This window comes from Phyllostomus discolor, chromosome 9 (genome assembly GCF_004126475.2).
Source record: "Phyllostomus discolor isolate MPI-MPIP mPhyDis1 chromosome 9, mPhyDis1.pri.v3, whole genome shotgun sequence".
Classification (NCBI taxonomy): domain Eukaryota; kingdom Metazoa; phylum Chordata; class Mammalia; order Chiroptera; family Phyllostomidae; genus Phyllostomus; species Phyllostomus discolor.
This window is the reverse complement of record NC_040911.2, coordinates 27,339,998-27,359,757: the sequence shown is the minus strand read 5'-3', so window position 1 is coordinate 27,359,757 and position 19,760 is coordinate 27,339,998. Positions and strand designations below refer to the sequence as shown.

At 45.6% G+C, this 19,760-nt stretch overlaps 1 protein-coding gene across 16 annotated transcripts in view; it reads left to right on the top strand.

Moving 5' to 3' along the window:
• FHOD3 (formin homology 2 domain containing 3) overlaps positions 1-19,760 on the top strand; it is a 428,661-nt gene that overhangs the window by 172,424 nt on the left and 236,477 nt on the right. For all 16 annotated transcript variants that reach the window (XM_036009142.1, XM_036009140.1, XM_036009138.1 and 13 more), the window contains exon 4: positions 15,000-15,067. In XM_036009142.1, the coding sequence (XP_035865035.1) occupies positions 15,000-15,067 (68 nt within the window). The remainder of the gene's footprint in view (positions 1-14,999; positions 15,068-19,760) is intronic.

The window sequence follows — 19,760 nt, the reverse complement described above, 5'->3', positions numbered from 1 at the left end:
TGGGGCACATTCCCAGTTGCGGTTCAGTCCCTGGGTGGGGCGCATGGAAGAGGCAGCCAATGGGTGTTTCTCTCTCACTTCAATGCTTATCTCCCTTCCTTCCTCTCTCTAAATATGTCCTCAGGTGAGGATTAAAAAACATCACGGAAACCTGTGGGGTTGGAGAGAGAATGAAAAAGACTCTTTACTGAGTACAAAAATGTGCCAAGTGCCTTACCAGCATTAGTGTTCATTAACATATCACTTCAGAATGTTGGAGAGTGTATTTTCAATCCTGTTTTACTGATGAGGAAACCGAAGCACAGAGAGGAATCTCTTCTGAAAGGCAAACATCAATTTAGGAGTCTAGATGCCGGTATTGTCCAAGGTGATTCGGAGTGTGATGCAGAAGGCCAAGTGCAAACCAGGGCAGTGCGTCCTGCAGGCTGAGGACCTTGCCAGCTGGGAGTGCAGAGCAGGGCAGGTGAAGGGGCACAGCACCCCCAGTGGCAGGCAGGGGAGGAGACCAGGGGCCTGAGGGTGGCAGCCTCTGGGAGCTGAGGCTTGGGAGAGTGGGGGGCTCTGCTGAGGCCAAGTCTAAGCAAGTCCTGGCTACAGTCAGTGCCTGGAGAAGAGGCTGTGTAGTTTCAATGTGGTTCCTCAGGGGCTGGTGGGTGGGTGCATGATCTTTAGCCCTGCTGCTGGGATGGTTCTCTTCTCTTAAATTTTTTCCTTGAAGAGAAAAGCAGAGTTGGGCCTCCTACTTTGTCGAGAGGGATGGTCTCCTGTGGACGCCACCTGGGATTTTGGGTGCTTCCAGAACAGCTGAGAGAAGAGAAAATGAGCCGGTTTGCTCAGAAAACCTCTCTTCCCTCGGAGCCTGGCCAGCAGGGGTGAGAAGGGCTGAGTGGCAGGCAGTGGTTGGCCATGGCTCTGTGGCCACGTCAGGGGGAAACACCCTGCCCTCCAGCAAGCCTGCAGGCAGTGTGGTTTCTTTGCTGTTGTGTAGAGGACTAGGAAGAGAAATATATGTAATTTTTTTTTGGGGGGGAACCCGTACATTTAAATGTTTTAACTTAATTCTAAAATAAAGAAAGGGATGATAAAAGCCCATAAATAAAGTAAATATTTTGAGGTTCTCCAGATTCCTAATTAGGGGAGGAGAGAACAAAGGACGAAGAAACTGTAGAGAGGAGAGGGAGCAGGCAGAAGGTCAGGTGGCTGAGGTATTGACTGGGGTGTGTGTGGGGGTGGGAGAGAGACAGGAGCAGAGTTCTGCAGCATTCATCTGTAGTAAAAGGTCCCCACACCTGTTTGCCACACCACCGGCTGCCTCTGAGTGGTTCTGCCGCTTTTCAGATGCTAATGATCTGATTCCCGGGTCAGCAGCCTTTTCCGAGGGGCAGCGCCCCAAGAGCTGACCTCCCTTGGCACATGTGCAAGGCCTCTGAGGGTTGGGGGAGAGGTTCCGCTTTTCTGCAGAGGAAGGCGGCAGGACTGGATGGTCTCTGAGGACCCTTCTCCACCACTCTTTGATCCCTGGAAAAAAGAAGGCGTGTTTTAAACAGAATTTCAATTCACTAAGTGTCCTGCACTGGATGACCCCAGCCCCTGGCCTCTGAGAAGGGATGCTTTTGTTCTAGCAAAGCCAGGAGCAGATGGAAGTGCACTTTCCTGGGGCCATAGCTGAGCAGCTCCCTCGGACAGGGAGAACGTTTCCTACGAATGAGTTCAGACCCAGAGGTACATGGCTCTGCCCGGGCTGCTTTCCTCAGTGAAGGTGAGGAGTGGGGCAGAGTGGTTTCCAAGGCAACAGACTGGGAAGCTGGGTGCGGCTCAGCAAGATGGTGATGACAGACAAGCAACCGCACTCAAATTCCTACAATCTCAAGCCTGGTGCAGCCTCTTGGCCGACAGCTCCTTGGAGGTTGTTGGCCACTTTAGGGGAGGGTGGGGGTGGCACCTATGTTTTGTCACCACCCTGTTCTTCTCCAGTGTTCCTCTCAATTACAATGCCTATAGTGCCCACTGTCCTCTGCTGACACGTCGTTTGCTCCACCCACTCTGAGCTTCATGAAACCAGGCATGCCTTCTGTGTCTTTTTTTATTCCCCTGCCTGGCTTGGTCTTTGGAACTCAACAAGCGGCAAGTGAGTGTTTGAAGGCAGGAAAGAAGGAGAGAGCCAGAGTTGTCTGCTGACGGATACGAAGAAACACCCTGGAATGGACAGGGTCCTAAAAGTTCTCTCCGTGTGTCCATCAGCCATGTACCGAGCACTGGCCCCCTGCCCGACGCTGCCAGGGGCTGGAGAAAACGCCGTGGATGAGAGCTGGCTCTGGTGGGGGAGGTGTCCTAAGTGCACAGGGAAAGTCTCAGGCCAGGGGCCGCACAGGTGCAGAGGGGGTTGCAAAGAGAGCAGTGTCCTTCATAATCTGCAAGCTCACAGCCTCTCACTTCCTGTGGGCTCACCTTCGGAGATGAGTTTTTAAAATAGACTTTATGGGGGGAGGCACTTTTAATGTTACAGAAAAAAATTGAGCAAAAGGTAACAGTTTCCCTATACCTGTCCAACCTTCCCCAACCCCCACCCTGAGGTTAAAGTCTTGCATGAACGTGATGATACATTGTTGTGATTGATGAGCCAATATTGATACATTATCATCAAGAAGTCTATACTTTACATTAGGGTTTTGTGTGTGTGTGTGCGTGTTGTACATTCTATGGGTTTGGACAAACATATAATCACATGTATCCAGCACTAGAGCATCACGTAAAATAGTTTCACTGCCCACCCCCAACCCACATCCCCACCTGTTCATCCTTTCCTCTCTGCCTGGCAACCACTGATCCTGTTGCTGTCTGCGTGGTTGTGCCTTTTTCAAAATGTCATCTAGTTGGAACCCCACAGTATGTAGCCTTTTCAGATTGGCTTCTTTCACTTAATAATAAACATTTAAGGTTCCTCCACATCTTTTTGTGACTTGGTAACTCGTTTCTCTTTGTTGCTGGAGAGTGTTCCGTTGTGCGATGCACCATGTTTTGTTTATTCATTCTCTGGTTTGAGGACATCTTGGTGGTTTCCAAGTGTTGGCAGTCATGAGTATGGATATGATTTTCATGTCTTCTTTGGCAGTGTGGCCAAAAGGACATGGCAGAATGGGGCTGTGGCTTTGGGGGCTGAGCCCATTCATAGGAGGAGATACTCTAGAATGTTCTTAGGTTTGGTTAATCCATAAAGTTGTGACCAGGCCAGGTGTTGGGGTCAGTAGGAACCTGGAAGATGTGTGATCCTCCCAGGTTCTATTTCCAGGTCTCACAGTCAACTTGGTCAATCAGTTAATCAATTAGTTATTGAGATATTAGGCACTGGGGTTAGAGAGGTAAGTTATTCACGGGCCCTGACAGTAAGGAGCTTACAGTTTCATGAGGTTGTAGAACTGCAAAAGAATCATTACATGTTGGGAATATTTAGAGAAACACTGTATAAAAAATGAAGAATCATGGCTGATTTGTAGGGTGAAAAAATGGACATTAAAACATTAGACAGCGCCATCATCAGAACTCATTCCTGCCTTGTGTGGCGAGTGTTCCAACGCGGGTGAGTACTGGCGCTTCTCAGAGAGGGCTGAGTGGCTGCAGGGTGTCTGCAGGGTGTCTGCAAGAGGAGCTGGTCTGGCACCCAGGCAGGGGCATGGTGGGAGAAGCGGGAATCCCTGTTCCAACCTGGGACATGAGATGTCTTCTGACCCCAGAGGTTCAGGACGGCATTTAGCTCTTCTGTGGGTATTACGTGTTACTGAGTTGGCTTCAGCTCCTGGCGGCTCTATGAACAAGTGATGTCCTGCCCTCGCCAGCCCTGCTCTGCCCCTATAGACTCATGCCTGTGGCTTCTTTTATGGAGTCCATCTATCTCATATTTGGTCTTCCTCTTTTCCCGCTGTCTTCTGTGTTTTGTCAGCATTACTGTCTTTTCCGAAGAACCTTGGGCTGCTTCAGTTTTGCCACGTCTGCCTCCTGCAATGCTGCAGGCTTCATTTGCTCTGGGACCCACTTGTTTGTCTTTCTGGTGGTTCAGAGGGTCTGTAGAGCTCTCCTCTATCACTGTATTTCAAATCATTTTTTCCCCTGTATCAGCCTCCTTCAATGTTCAACCTCCTCTTTGTATGTAGTCATTGGGAATACTCGTAGGGGCCCATTTCAGGGCATGCACTGCCCGTGTTCCCCAGTGCCCCATTGCTCAGGGAGTGAGTGGCCTGCCCACAAGTCCAGTCAGTAAGCTGGAACTCTGGGGTCCTTCCCACCCTGTGTCCCACAGTCAGCTCTATCCCTAAATCTCCCTAGGATCACCTCCCCCCACCCCCTCCACCACTGTTCTTGCAGAGACTTTTCATCCCTTGCGTCAACGGTTCCAAAGACCTCCTAACTGATTTCCTGCCCCTATCCACTTGTCCTCCAATCCACCTGCGCTGGCTGGCCATGCTGGCAGTGAACTTGGTAAAACCCTGTCTCATGAGATCCCTGCTTAACATCCCTCAGAACCCTCTGTCACTGCCTGTGAGACAGAGGTGGAGACTCAACGGCATGGCAGCGTGACCCCCTCCCTCTGTAGACTCTCCCCGTGCCCCCAGCCTGATACTCCGGCTGCCACGACCTGCTGGCGCATGGCCATGCTGAGGTGGTCATCCTCTCTGAGCATCCTGCTTTCCTCTGCTGCTGCCCGGGCTGCGCACTGCCCTCTTCTCTTCCTCAGCCTCCCCTCTGCACAGCGCTGCTCACTGCAGTTCATTTTCACTTAGCCCCTGGGCTCCGTTCCACGTCGCCTCGTCCGGCTCTCCGCTCTCAGGCCCAGCTTCCCAGGTTCTTCCACACCATCCTCTGTGGCCCCAGGGTGTTGCCATTACCATCCCTCACGGCATTGGCGTTATGTGAGGACGTGTCTGCCTCCCCCATCAGCTGTCAGCTCTTCCGATGACCGAGACTGGCTTCATTTGCCCTTGTAACCCTAGTGCTCAACATAATACCTGCTTAGTAAGTAATCAATAAAGGACTGTTATATGGATTATGTTACAAATAAATATTTCAAGTGTGATGAAATACTCCAAGAGAATTTGGGTTTAAATAAGCTCTTCTTAAGCAGGCTTGTCTCATCAGGTCTCACAAACTTGTCATCATGGGCTGCCTCTTGGCTATTTGGGGGGCAGGGCTACCTCCAGTCCCGCTTATCATCACCCCCACTTCTCGCCAGGTCTCCAGAACAAAGGCCCTTGCTCTTCTATGTGTGCGTTTTTCTCTCTGAACTTGCGTGGGGACATTCGTGTTGTGCTTCGGATAAGAGCGACTCTCAGTGGACCCGGGATTATTTTTACTGTACAAACACAGCATATGGCCGACTCCATTTCCACTAGTGTTTCTCAGTTACTCCCCGCCCCCAGCCTCTAATGCCAGTACTGGGGCCAGCAGTGATGTCACTTCTCGGACCTTTGTATCTTCCCCTGTGAAACGAAGATGTTGGAGTAGCCAATGGGTTCTTCGTGTGCTGAGAATCTCCTGAGAGCCCAAGGGAAACATGAACATTTTGTGTGTCTGACCATCATTATATGGCTTGTTTATGACTTTCAAATGAATCTGTGACTCCAAAAGCTTAAAAAATCAATGGAGAGGGATGATTTCCAAAATCTGACCAACCAGTGTTTTCACTGGAAAATAAAATTTCTCCTGGGCCACTTTTTTTCCCTTTAAAGTACCCACATGTAATAGCAAAGCAGCAGCTGCAGGTTGCAGCGGGCGAACTTCCCAGTCCCCCCGTGTGTCGTGCGGCACGTCTGAATCCCTGGGAAGAGTTTCCAGAGTGGAATTCCTTTGACTCTGTGCTGACAGTAACTTGGGCTGTGGGCTTCCTGGCAGGGAAAGGAGCATAACCCACATTTGGCCACCAGTTTTCTGCAGGCTGTCTTTTGTCACATTCCACAGAGCTGGTCCTTACCAGCTGTCTCTCACTGATGAGTCTGAAAAGCAAATGTCATGTGTCCTGGCAAAGGAAAAATTCACGTCTCGTGGCTGCACCTGAAAAATCACGGTGGTTATATTGCCTGTAACTGGTGCAAACAGATTTTTAAATACAGGAACAGGCATTTTGCCTGGGAATAAATCCCCGTTCTCAATGGGATGTCTTTCCTAGCAGCTTGAGAGTAAAAGGAAAGTTAGTGTCTCCCAGTGCAGAGGAGGGTCCCCAGGGCCTTGGTCCAAGTTCACTTGGTTAATGTGTCTGACATTTGGTGAGAGAGGGGTTGTTGTAATGGTTTGTCTTAAAAAGTCAGTGATTTAACGGCCTGAAAGCATGTTATTCTAGATGTATCTTTCATGCCCCCACTTCCCTTGATACGCTCACGGATGCCTTGGGTTCCTCCCTTCCATATTCTTTTGCTGATGTAAACTGGTCCTAATTTTTTCACTGGTTCCTTCCAATGTTCTGGACTTTCTTTCCCCACACACCAAGGTTTTCTTCATTGAGTTCTTGGCTGAGCGGGAGGCTCGGACTGCCCTGGCCTGGCTTTTCAGCGCTGGTGTTTGTGGACCATGCAGGTTTCCTCCCGAACAGCAGAGTGGGACTGGGTCCCAGTGGCCTTTAACTAACTTGCCCTCTACTCCACATTGTTATAAGCTAGTTTAGAGTGTAATACATTAATTGCATCTCTTAAAGGACCATGTTTCATTGTAAAAGGCAAGAACTGTGGAGAGAAAATACGGGAGGGCAGTTAGGGAGACTTTAACAAATGATGTGATTGCATCTCTTTTCCCCACCAAATGCAGGCTCTTAATTGCCCTTTACTCAAAGGCTAATGCCATGCAAATGATTGTACTTAAGGTGAATTCAACTTGGAAAGGGTAGGAGAATAAATGCACACATTCATTTATTTGCCAAGCACAAGCTATGCTGGATATATAATCGACCCCCCACAGCGTCCCCCCAGCTGCTGGCTTTGCCTGTTCCAAGGATCTTCTACAGCCTGAGCTACTGGCCACTCCCTGGGGGATGTGCTGGCCGGAAGGGGGCTTCTTTACACACCTTCGCACCTGGCAGTCTCAAAGGTTCAGGAGAATGACAAACCTTTGGGGACTCCAACCTGATCTCAGCCCCACTTTTTTTTAACATTCAATATTATATTGTATTAGTTTTGGGTACACAGCATAATTGCTAGACAATTACATACTTTACAAAGTGTTCCCCCTATATTTTCAATACCCACCTGGTAGCATATGTACTTATTACAGTATTACTGACTTTATTCCCTATGCTGCATTTATAATCCCGTGAGTGTTTTGTAACTACTAATCTACACTTCTCAATCCCTTCACCTCTGCTCCCCATTTTACACATGAGGACTCTGCTTTGGGTTTTGCTGTTGTGCCTTTTGATATTCACCAGGAAGGGACCCACGTTTCACTCAGACACCTTTCTCCCTGATGCTCCCTCCTCGTGCGCTCAAGCTGAGCCTGGGGCGGCAGGAACCCCCTTCTCCCTGCACTGCCCCCTGGGAGGGAGCTGCACTAACCTCGCTGGCATGTGTTCCTACCCGAGGTGGACAAAGAGGAGAAGGGAGAATATCTGAGCTCCTGGGAGAAGTGTGAAGTTCATATACAGGTGAAGTCTCTGGAGCTGCCCTTTTGCTGACTGGTGGGCTCCGGGCCCCTCCCCCTTCTCTGCACATGGGGTCTTTTTTCTTTTGCATTGCCTGGTTTTCAGACAATGTGCACACATGGAATTTCCTCCCTTGTCATGTGGGACCCAGTAGCACTGTCTACACAGTGTGTCAGGTGCAGGCGGAGGGTCAGCGGACCTTCAAGCTCTGCTCCATCATCCACAGGCCGAAGCCCAATGTGCACCTGCATCTGTACACACAGGTCCACAGACATGTGCACATAAGACCCAGAGAGATAGAGAGAGAGAGAGAGCAGGGTTTGCAGCCACTGATGGCAGAACAAGGAAGCACCAAGGTTATCAGTCATCCTGTATTTAGGAAGCCTTAGATTCACCATATAAGAGAGGGCTGAGAATCATATCTGAATCTTGCATAGTCAGGCTGCTTCTAAAGAAGCAGTGATTGACGTTCAATAGGAAATGCATCCATGAGTGACATCAAGCATACCTTCAGAAGTTGGCAGTCCACAGTCTGTTCCTAGGTAAGCTCTTCACAATCTAGTCTAAGTTGAAAGGGAGGGCCATACAACTGTGGTGGTCCAACTTTCTGTTTGGTGAGCCAGGATGCCACACAAATGGAGTACTCAGGTCCTTGTACTCAGAGTATCCCCAAGCAGTGACAGCTGCAGACTACAAAACCTATGGCGTAGCTAGCCCTACAAGTAGGAAGCCAGGAGCGAGGCTGTGGGAGGGAATGCTTCTCCCCTGGCCTATGCAGGCTGCTCCTGAGCCACATCAAAGGGCTCTCAGTAGTCCTTGGTTTGATTGCGATATCTGACATGGTAGAACTTCTGCTGGGTCCTTTTCCACCAGCAGGAATTGTGCCTCTCATAAAATGACAAATTATATGTCATTTACAAACATCCTTCATCCCTAATCCTTCCTAACCTCTTGGGAAACAGTGGTGTCTCTTAAAATGCATGTTAGAATCAATAGAACAAGACATACAGACAGCCAACAAACATGTAAAAAGATGCTCAACATTACTCATCATCAAGGAAACACAAATCAAAACCACAATGAGATCTCAGTGTGCCAGAATGTCTATTATCAAAAAGACAACAAAGAATAAGTGCGGGCAAGGATGTGGGGTACCAGAGAACCCTTGTGCGCTATTGGTAGCTACTATGGAAAATAGTGTGGAGAGTCATCAAAACATTAAAAGGAAAACCACCATATGACTCTGTAATCCCACTTCTGGGTATTTATCTGAAGAAGACAAAAGCACTACTTTAAAAAGATATATGGACCCCTGTGTTCATTGCAGCATTGTTTACAATAACCAGGATATGGAAGCAGCTTTCCTGTTCATTGATAGATGAATGGGTGAATAAGATGTGGAATATTACTCAGCCATACGAGAAGGAAATCTTGCTGTTTGTGACAACATGGCTGAACATAAGTGAAATCAGTCATACAGAGAAAGACAAATGCCATGGTTTCACTTTTATGGGGAATCTAAAAAAAAACCAACAAAAACAGGTGAACAAATGAAATAAAACAAATAATCTCATAGATACAGAGGATAAGCTGAGGTTGTCAGATGGCATGGAGTGGGGCAGGAGTGAAAAGGGGAAGGGGATTAAGAAGGACAAATTGTCAGTTATAAAATTAGTCAGGGGATGTACTGTGTAGCAGAGGGAATACAGTCAGTAGTGTCGTAATGACTATGTGCAGTGACAGATGGTTGTTAGACTTATCCTGGCGATTCACTTTCTAAGGCACATACACACCTGATCACTATGCTGTACACCTGAGACTAATGCAATGTTGCTTGTCAACTATAATTCAAAAAGAAATAAACATTAGAATCAACAGAACAAGTCAGGTAGGGTATAGAGGCCTTTTGGTACCACTGTGTCTTTAAAATAGATGGCAATTTTGTTTTAATTAAACACTATGATTTCATTTTACAATTATATTTTTCAAAAATCAGTCTTCTAGAGTAATATCTCTTTGAATTAGTATTTGGTCATGTTAATTTTAACCACAATGTGGGCAACTCCAGCATTGTTCTCATACAGGGCAGGGACCAGCCAATGACATTTGTGAACATTGTGATTGCCTAGGAAAAGGAAGGCTTGTGATGCTTTGGGAGAGGGTGCCTTGGTCCATAAAAATGAAACTTCACTGTGCATCACTTTTATGAAAGGTGAAAAAAAACCCTACCACCTAGATGCCTGATGGGAAGGTTTCTGACCTGACCCTTGCCTAGTGGTTTATAGTCCTTGGACTTAAAAAGCAAAGTGTTTTACATGTCATTTAGCAGGAAGTCATAAATTCTTATATAGGTTGGCTGAACATATAAGCTTTGATATTAAAAAAACAAAACTGCATTAAAATTTGTGAATCCCTCAGGTCTGTAGTGATAATTTTCTTGCATAAAAGAAATAATTATTATTTGGGAACCAAACTATTCTATTCATCATTGTTTAGAATAAACAATTATTTAAATAATGATTAATATCTTTTTACCTCACCTAAAGATATATTTCATTGATTTTAGAGAAAGGGAGAGGAAGTGGGGAGAGAGAGAGAGAATCTATAGAGAGAGAAACATTGATTGGTTGCCTCCTGTATGCATCCTGACCAGAGATCAAACCACAACCTAACTAAGTGTGTGCTCTGACTGGGGATCGAACCCACAACCTTTTGAATCAACAGAATCAACAGAATGATACTCCAACCAATCCAGCCACCTGGCCAGGGTGAATACGAAGAATTTTTTTTAATTAAAGAGAATTGGAATGCAAAGTACTTACTCCCTGAGTAGAAATTCTAGTTTGTTTTAATTTGAAATCATGGCAAAAAAGAAGGGGGAGAGTCTTTTGTTTCCCCTCAAAGATGTTGTTAGCATTTGTACAAAGACGTTTCTCATCAAAGGGAGCAGCACTGTCCGCTCTCCCTGAGGGCCTTATGCTCAGTGCCACAGAGGTGTTGGTTTGTGATGTCACAGGCGTTAAAACAGTGCACGCAGACCAGTCAAAAGATAGACACTGTCAGGTGGGATTAGAACAAGTTGCAACCATATCTACAAGAAACTCTACATAGGTAGGTTAAATATAAAAGGATGGAAAAAGATACACTCTGAAAACACTAACCACACACTAACTGACCATGTTAGTATTCGAAAATATTAGAAAAGTGGGTTTTAAAACAAGGAATAGTGCCAGGGATGAAGACAGACATTACATATGATAAAGATCAATTCACCTGAAAACCACAGCAACCTTAATTGTGAGTGAAGCTAACGACAGAACTTCAAAGGGCCTAAAGCAAAACTCATAAAACTGAAAGAAGAAATAGGCATATCCACCATAATAGTTGATTTTAACACTCCTCTCACAGTAAAATCTAGAACGGGTAAACAGAAATTCAGTAAGGGTAGAAGACCTTAATAATGCTATCACTCAACTTGACCTACTGGGTATTTATGGAACACTCCACTCAGTAATGGTAGAATATACATTTATTTTTATGTATATATTAGACATTCTCCAAGATAAAAAAAAATCTGGGTCATAAGATCAACCTTAACACATTTAAATAGTTGATATATAAAGTATATATTCTTAGCAATAGAGAAATTAAACCAAAAATCAGTAACAAAGATACCTGGATATAACCAGAGACATTGAAATAAGGAACAAACTAACAGTAACCAGAGGGGAGGGGAAGGGGAAGGAGGTAACAGGGGAAAGGAGGGGAAGGGTCATCAAGGAGCATGTATAAAGGACCCAGAGACAAAGCCAAAGGGGAGTAGGATTGGGGTGTTGGGGGGAAAGTGGTGGCGGGAAAATGGAGACAACTGTACTTGAACAGCAATAAAAAAAGACTTACCTGGAAAATTCCCAAATATTTGGAAGTTAAGCAACACAGTACTTCTAAATAAATCATAGTTCGAAAAAAGTCACAAGATGAAGTTATTCCCCTTTGAAGTGAATGAAATATTCAACATTCATTTAATTTGGAGCCGAATGAAAATGAAAACACAATATATCAAAATTTGTGGAATGTAGCTAAAGTAGTGCTTAGAAATTTATAGCGTTAAGTATTATATTAGAAAAGAAGGAAGGTCTAAATCAATTATTTAAGTTTCCATCTTAGGAAACTCAGAAAAAGGACAAATTAAGCCAGAAGCAAGCAGAGGGGAGAAAATAATCAGTGAACTAGAAGTCAGAAAAGCAGTAGAAAAAACAGTGAAATCAAAAGCTGATCCTTTGAAAAGATCAATAAAATTGATACATCTCTAGCCAAATTGACCAAGTGAAAAGGAAAAAAGACACAGATTACCAATATCAGAGATAAAAAAGAAATTGCTACAGTCAGCAAAAAGGATGGTAGGGAATAGTGTGAACAGCTCTGTGCCCATACATTTAATAACTTGGGTGAAATAGAGAAATTCTTTGAAAGACACAAATTACCAAAGCTCATTCAAGAAAAAAAAAAACCAGATAATTGGAAAAGCCCTATCTTGATGGAAGAAATTGAATTTATAGTTGAAAACCTCCAACAACAACAAAACATTCCAGGCCCAGGTGGCTTCACTGTGGAATTCTGCCAGACGTTGAAGGAGGAAATGATACCAAGTCTACACAAACTCCTTCTGAAAGTGGAAAAGCAGGGAATGCTTCCAACTTGAGGTCGGCATTGCCTCAATGTCAACCTCATTGCAAGAAAACTACCGATCAATACTCCTCATGAATATAGATGCAAAAACCCCTCACGAAATGTTAAGTCATTCTCAGCTTTTTATTTTCTAATAATACTTAATCCTGTTTTAAAAAACCAGTTGTTTCAACTATAGCACCAAGTACTAGAACCTTAACAATCAGAACACAACCATCATTCCCATGAGTCAGAAGCCATGACAGAGCGCTAGGAACTAAAAGTGATATTGAGAATCCATTTAAGATAGATTTCTGCGTGTCTGGTGGTACACAGCAAGAAAGCCTAATGCAAGCCTTGTAGCCTTATACAAAGGTGCTCTCTCCCAGTAATGTTCTTCCTGCAAAAGAAAAATCTGCCAGTCTTTGTCAGGGTATATGTAGCCCCATGCTTGCTCCTGACAGCTTTGTTCTCATTTATTAGTAGTGTTACTAGCCAAAAACAAAGCGTGTTTCTCTGAGATTTGAGAATTCTGAGATGTTAGCCCTGGAAACTGGAAGAAGCGATCATCCCTGGAATCCTGGGTTCTGACAGGGGTGCATGTAGTTCACTCTGTTTACTTATTACTCATGTATTTCAAGGCCATGCATGGACTTTAGGAGTGGGCTTGAGTCCCTCAGGCCTCCTTCCTTAGGGTTCCTAATGAATCAGATATTCAGTTTTTGGGTGGTTGATTCCTTTGGAGTTTGCTCAGCTGCTTGTTGTCAGGAAAGCAATACATTCTCTCTTAACTGAAACTTCATAATTAATAAGGGCTGTATATTGTATTTAGAGGTGGCGGATTCCACGGTGGTTCAACATTAAGGAGGGCTTGCTGGGAGACACCACCCCCCTCAGCATCTCACCAGCTGTGTGCACACTGTGAGTCCGGAGGGGCCGGCCCGCCCAAGGTGTGGAGAGAGCACCAGAGAGTGCAGCACAGTGGGGGCAGGCCCCGGGCTGCATGGCCAGGGACTGGATGGGCCATGCAGAGGATTTGGGAGTTCATTCTCAGTGCAGCCAGCAGCCACTGAAGGGTTTAAATGGGAGCAGTGACATCATCAGGGGGTCATTTTCACCCAATCCTTCTAGCCTTGGTCTGGAGAGTGGATGGGAAGAAGGAAAAATGTCCACGATGCTGTCTTTGAGAACACCTCGCCATGTATATGCTGAGCACCACCTACACTCTGTGATGTCAAACCTTTGATATGGGACTTTGTTCACTTCCAGAGGCACTGTGCAAAGTGGGCATATCCTCCCCCTAACTAGACTCTGCCGACTCTTTTAGATCTGCATGTTCGATGCCCTTCCACTCAAGTCCATGCCACTTGCCTGTGGCTTTGCCCATTACCCCACAGAGGATGGGTGGCTACCAGCATGGCATTGCTTTGAACTTTTATATTTCATCCAAATATTCAAAATAATTTTGCATTTCACTCCATCACATCAGTATTTGATGTAATACGAAAACCATTTTCCTCTAAATCTATTGTTATCTATTCAGATTTTACAGATGGGTAATCCAAGGCATAGAGTGGTGAAGTGCTGGTCCATGGTCATATACCTAGTAGGTGGTGACACTGGCTTTGAAATGCAGGCCGTCTGATTGCCTAGTCTTTGCTGTTACTTCAGTGCATTCTTCATCACTGTACCCCCAGTGCTGAGGACAGTGCCTGGCAGGGGCTCAGGAAGTGTGCTGGCTGATTTATAACGGGGCAGTGTAGCACCCTGTGTCAGGACCCCAACCCTAGGCCCCTGAGCCACCTGAGTCAGGGCCGCACTTGGGTTCTGGGAAGCTGAGCCGAATCCATTCTCCCAGGCGTCCCGCACACACCAGGAGAACCGGGCTTTTCCCTTTCTCCGGTGTGCCCTCAGCACTTTGTGAGCCAACTAGTAATTGTGGATTGCTCATCTGTTTATCCTGCTGCATTGTGACCGCTGGAGGACAGTCCTGGGTCAAGTTCACCTCATGAGTCACACAGGCCTGGCCTAACTAGTAAGTGTTAAATGTGACCCACGGAATAGTGGGGTTGTATTAGTTGGCAGGAGCCTTGAGCCAGAGAGTATTGAGCCAAGGCTCCTCCGTCTGCCTTCCTCCGAGTCAGGCCCATCTTTGAGTGAGGGCTCAGGTACGGCCAGAGCCGAGGATGGGTTCCTGGCATCGAAGGAGCCAGTCAGACCTCAGAGCCGCTGTGCTTCCCTTGGGTCAATCGAGGTGGCCCTCAGGCCCCATGGAAAGGGAGGCTCTGCGAAGCTTCCTCAGCCCAGCCGCAGAGAGTGTGGTGGCACAGCGCCCGTGAGCCAAAGGGGGAGGGTAGGGGGGGGAGTGGACTCTGCTTTAGCTGTGTCAATGTTTCGGGTATAGTGAACCATCAAGTGTAATGGTCTGTGAATAGCTGGTCACAGAGATCTGGAGAGAGGGAGGGTGGTGGCCGAGGGTGCAACCAGGGCATCGTTGTCTATAACTCACCTGCTCCCCCCACACACTGCCTGCCCCCTATAATGGTCCAGATTATTTTTTGCACTGCTGGAGGCGAGGTCCGAATCCTAAATGAAATGGGTTTGGTGTACTCATCTCTGGAGTGGAGGTTCTGTGATCATTCAGATCCTCTCCATGTTTTTACCATCTGTTGAGTCCATTTAATTAATTTTATGTGTTGTTTCTTTATTTCAGAAAAGCTGTACAACTCCAGTGGACGAGATTTAAGAAGGGCCCTTTTCTCCCTGAAGCAGATATTTCAGGTAAGAGAGGAAAAAATGGTTCTTCGGTTCTGTTTTTGTATTGCTGTGGAATGGGATAGGGACAAGGTTATACCTTTTATTGATTACAGAAAGGTCTCATTAGATGACACTGTAAATTAGGTCAAAATACCAGTTGAGACTATTTTTACCACATCAACTATTTCAAACATAATAAGTAAAGACAACTTTATTAAGTCATTTTTCCATACTTACTTTAGAATTTTATAAAGAAAAACCTACCACAGATTAATTGAAGCCTGGTGTTCTGATCCTGAGTACCAACCATCTTCTCCCTGCCCCACCCCAGGTCCCTATCTGCTGATCGTTAAATGTTACCATGCACATGCGTGTTTCCTGACTAATGGTGACTCTTTGCCAGCAATGTCGTGTTCTGCTGAATTAATTATATTTCTATGTTATCACGGCGCACAGACCATACTCCATCTTACTTGTTGAAAGTGGGATGGTGTAGGTAGCCTGGCGCAGCTCTGAGTGAATATCGCACTTTGTATGAATGAAGGACAAGTTGCTTTGTTCGTTCTTCTGTTGGCAGACGGTTTGGCCCATTTCCATTGTTTTGCTGTAATAAACCCCATGGCTATGATGTGCCCCCTGTTCATGTGCCAGTGTCTCTCTACACCCATCTCGTCCTTCTCCCCTGAGTCTTCCCTAGGTCTCTGCCCTGACGAAGTCACAAGCTTAGTGAAGAGAGCTGGGACAGGTGTGCAGATGAGCTCCAGGGCTGTCACCCACATGCCAGGGCAGAGGAGAGGGACGATGCCAGGGGAGGAGAACGAGGCTGCTAGGCCTGGGCAGGATCTGGAGATGGCTTCATGGAGGAGATGGCATTGGCACTGACCTGTGTCTCTGTGGGTTTATTGTCTGTCCTTTATGATTTTGGACTCTAGGGTAAAGTCCACTTCTCTTTGGTTCCTGTCTTACCCACGTGATAAAAGATTTTTTTGCCAGTGATCATTTTAGCTAGAATGGCAGTCCCCATCATGAGTGTCCTCCTGTCCAAGAGGGAGTAGACAAAAAGGCGGGTCAATGGTCTGTCCCATCCATGTGATCTCCTCCTGTTCTTCCTCAGACTCATTCAGCCACACTCTTATGCTTTTACTCACAGTCCCCTTTCAGTGTCAGTTCGTCTCAGTGTATACCTATCATGACACTGCTCTTGGGGTGCACATCTCAGGAAAACCCCCCTGGGGGTTGGGGTGTTCCTTGGTCAGGCTGTTTCTTCTGGGGAAATGATGACAGCTGTCCATGGGCACCGCCTGCCTTTGGTCCTCCCAGCTCAGTCCATTTATCTACTTCCCACCAGAAGGGTTTGAGGAAGCCATTCTCTTGCTGGTTCCTCGTAGCCTTCTGGATTACTTCTGGATTTCTCAGTACAGCATTCAGGCCCTTCTGGGTCTGTCTGCCATGCACACCTCGCTGTCCTTGGCTGCATCGTAAGTTCCGCCCATGATTGCATTCCAGGAGCAAACTGTGCCTTCTCTTCTGCACCTTTGCCCCTGGGCCTATCCTTTTAACTCAGAATGATTGCCACCCCACATGCACTCTTCTTGTCTCTCCATTTCCCTCCTACTCTCTCCTTTTGTCAAAGAGCCTCTCCCTTAAGTAAATGACCCATCACCGCAGTCATGGTCCCTCCAAATACTTCTGATGTCCTCTGTCATGTACAGTTTATGTCAAGTATAAAACTTAGGAAACATCTGGGCGCTTGTTGAGTCTAGTTACCTGGGAGATCCTTGGGTTCTACTGCTGGGTCTTTGGGGTCTTGCACAGTACCCGGTGCCACTAAAGCAACAGATGAATGGGCTGGGTGGAGCAAATGGTCTACCAGATGTCTGTCTCCAGTCCTCCCTGTCTCTAATTTAGTCAGTGCTTCATGGCTAATTACTTGTCCCAAAGTTCCACTTGCCACGTATCCATCTGTGTATCCCTGTTCCTTAGGTGAACGAAGCTCAACTTCTTCACCCTTCATTACGCCCTCCTCTCTAACTTGGATCCCTGACTGCAGGAGTGCTGGACTGTCGCTGTGCCACCAGAGGGCCATGCCCATGATGCTCCTCACCCTAACTCATTTAGTCCCTCTGCCTGCTGCTTCTGGTGGTCAGCTTTGCCTCCTTTCAAACCCTGTGTTCACCTCATTGAGTATGCAGTGGGTGGCAGAACCACACAGAGAAGCGCTATTCTAAGTGACTTTAAAACACTGTAATTTGTGCATCTGAAACCACACACACACACAAATGAACTGTTTACATGTTTACAATAATCATGTTGGTGGCGGTAGTGTTGGGATTGCTATTCCGAGACTGTGTGTATGTTTGGGTGGGTATGCGTGTGTGTGTTATTGCAATTTTGTCATTCTTAGAGTTCTCAGGGATTAGGATTCTTGGTGTGCAGGAGAAAGAAGATAGAAAGGTAGAAGAGGTTAAGTTAAAAACCGTATTCCTGAATTAGAAGAATCAGACTGAACCCATGTTGTACATTATTTTAACAAACAAGGAAATAAGCATATTTCTAGCTCTGTTTATGGAAAAGGACTAGATCCAAAGGAAAAGCAATGATCAAGCCATTAGCAAAATGCGTCAAAGGCAGCAAGATTGTGGTCTTAAAATATTGAAAGGAATCAGAGCTCTTTGGAGAAATAGCTGATTCTAAGTTTGGAGTAGGAAATGGGTAAAATAAACTTGGAACCTCATATAGAGATAGCAAGGAAGCTATCAAACACTACTGGGATTATTGCCAAAAGAACTGAAAAGCATGTTGAAGAGTGTCCCACTGGCTGGCCAAAGATGGGACAATATAAGCATCAATATGGATGATAATGGCAATGAACTGAAACACATCAGCTATTTGTATTAATGAGTTCATCATGATACTAGAAAAAAAATAAACCCAACAGATTGCTCATCATTGGAACATACTAATGTCCAGCACCTTATTTTGAAAATGGGTAAAGTTTTAGAACACAAGTGGCAAACACAAGGCCCGCAGGTTGAATCCAGTCCTCTACCTTGTTTTATCCGGCCCGGCACCTTGTTTATACCCAGTGGCTGTGCTGAGCTCCTTGCCCCTAGTTAAGGAGTGGTTACATTTATACAGTCCTAAAATTATATTCGGCCCTTTGAAGGCAACCATGAGGCTGATGTGGCCCCTGGTGAAAATGAGTTTGACACCCCTGTTTTAGAATCCGTATTTATCTTGCATCTAATGTGAAGTGTAGGATAATCAAACAGTAGTTGAGGTGAAGTTTTGTATATAAAAAATTCTAGCTAAGGAGTGTTAGAATTAGAATATCATGGTCTTGCAACCCCTAATGAATTAGTGGATGTAGGTCCTGAGCACCAAGAGCTGCTGATGTGACAGAAATGAGATACAACCAGCTATTATGTGTGTCCTTGTGGAAACACACACCACGGTCAGTGATGAAGTCCAGCCAACGAAACCCAGCCTGGGTCTGATCATGCCTCTGTAAGCAATAACCCATGTATACGTGACCTTGGACGGAAGTCCATGTTGCACTGCACCACAGGAGTACACTCAACAGAACCCAGACTGTGGGGCACGTGACCTAGTTTCTTCAACACATAACTTTCAAGGGAAAGAAAAAGAAATGAATTAAAAGACATTTAAAAGTTATATCAACTAATTGCCACATGTGGATCTCATTTGGATCTTAAGACAAATTGTAAGGAAACAGTATTTATGAGACTGAAATGTGATCACTGACTGGACACTTGATAATGTAAGAAAGTATGAATTTTAAGTTTGCGTACATACTTTTAAGAAGAGTCCCTACTTTGGAGATACATATTGAAATACTTATGGATTACATGATGTGATGTCTGGGCTTGGCTTCAAACTAACATGACAGCAGACAGGGGGATGACAGCTGAAACAGGATTGGTGTGAGTTGATTGGCACCAGGGGTTTGCTGAGTTGTTCTGTCTCTTTTGTGTATGTTTAAAGTTTTCCATGGGGAAAACGTTAAAAAATAAAACAAACATGTTTTGGGTCTTGTTGCGCATCCTCTCACCAGACGTGTTCTATAGCATTGGCTCTCTGAATTCTCAGGGACTCTATTTCGATTGCTTATTCATCAAACATATCTTTGAGAAGCCTTAGCCCACACTCTGTAGGCAAGGAAGATGGTGCTTGCTATCAGAAGTTTATACCCTGTCCTGAAGACCACCCACACATGCGTAGAGTAGCTGTGAACCACCCAGTGGGGATGCATTGGGGGTGGGATGGGTTACCAAGCTGCAAGCTGTCTGGGACCTAGATTCCTTCTTACACCTCGACTCTGCCTCTCCGGCATCTCTATGTTTTCCGATGTGGAGGTTCTTTTTGGAACCAGGCTTGTAAGGGGCAAGGTAGCGAAGACGGGGGTGGAATAAAACACATCAGCAATGAAAAACTAGAGCCATTGGTCATTTAGATTGAGCTGAACATTCCTTGACTAATCAGCATTAAAAAATGATCACAGATTAATGCATGGCTATTATAGAAAATTCTGAAATGCAGCAATAATCATTTATCGGTTAACATTGACATTTCGATTTCATTCTAGTCAGAAACCCATGTTTCAAGAACCGCTTGTTAGTGTCTATATATTTTAGTACATTGCCAATTTGGAAAATACTGTTTACATTTATTACCCATAAATTTCTGTTTCCTAACA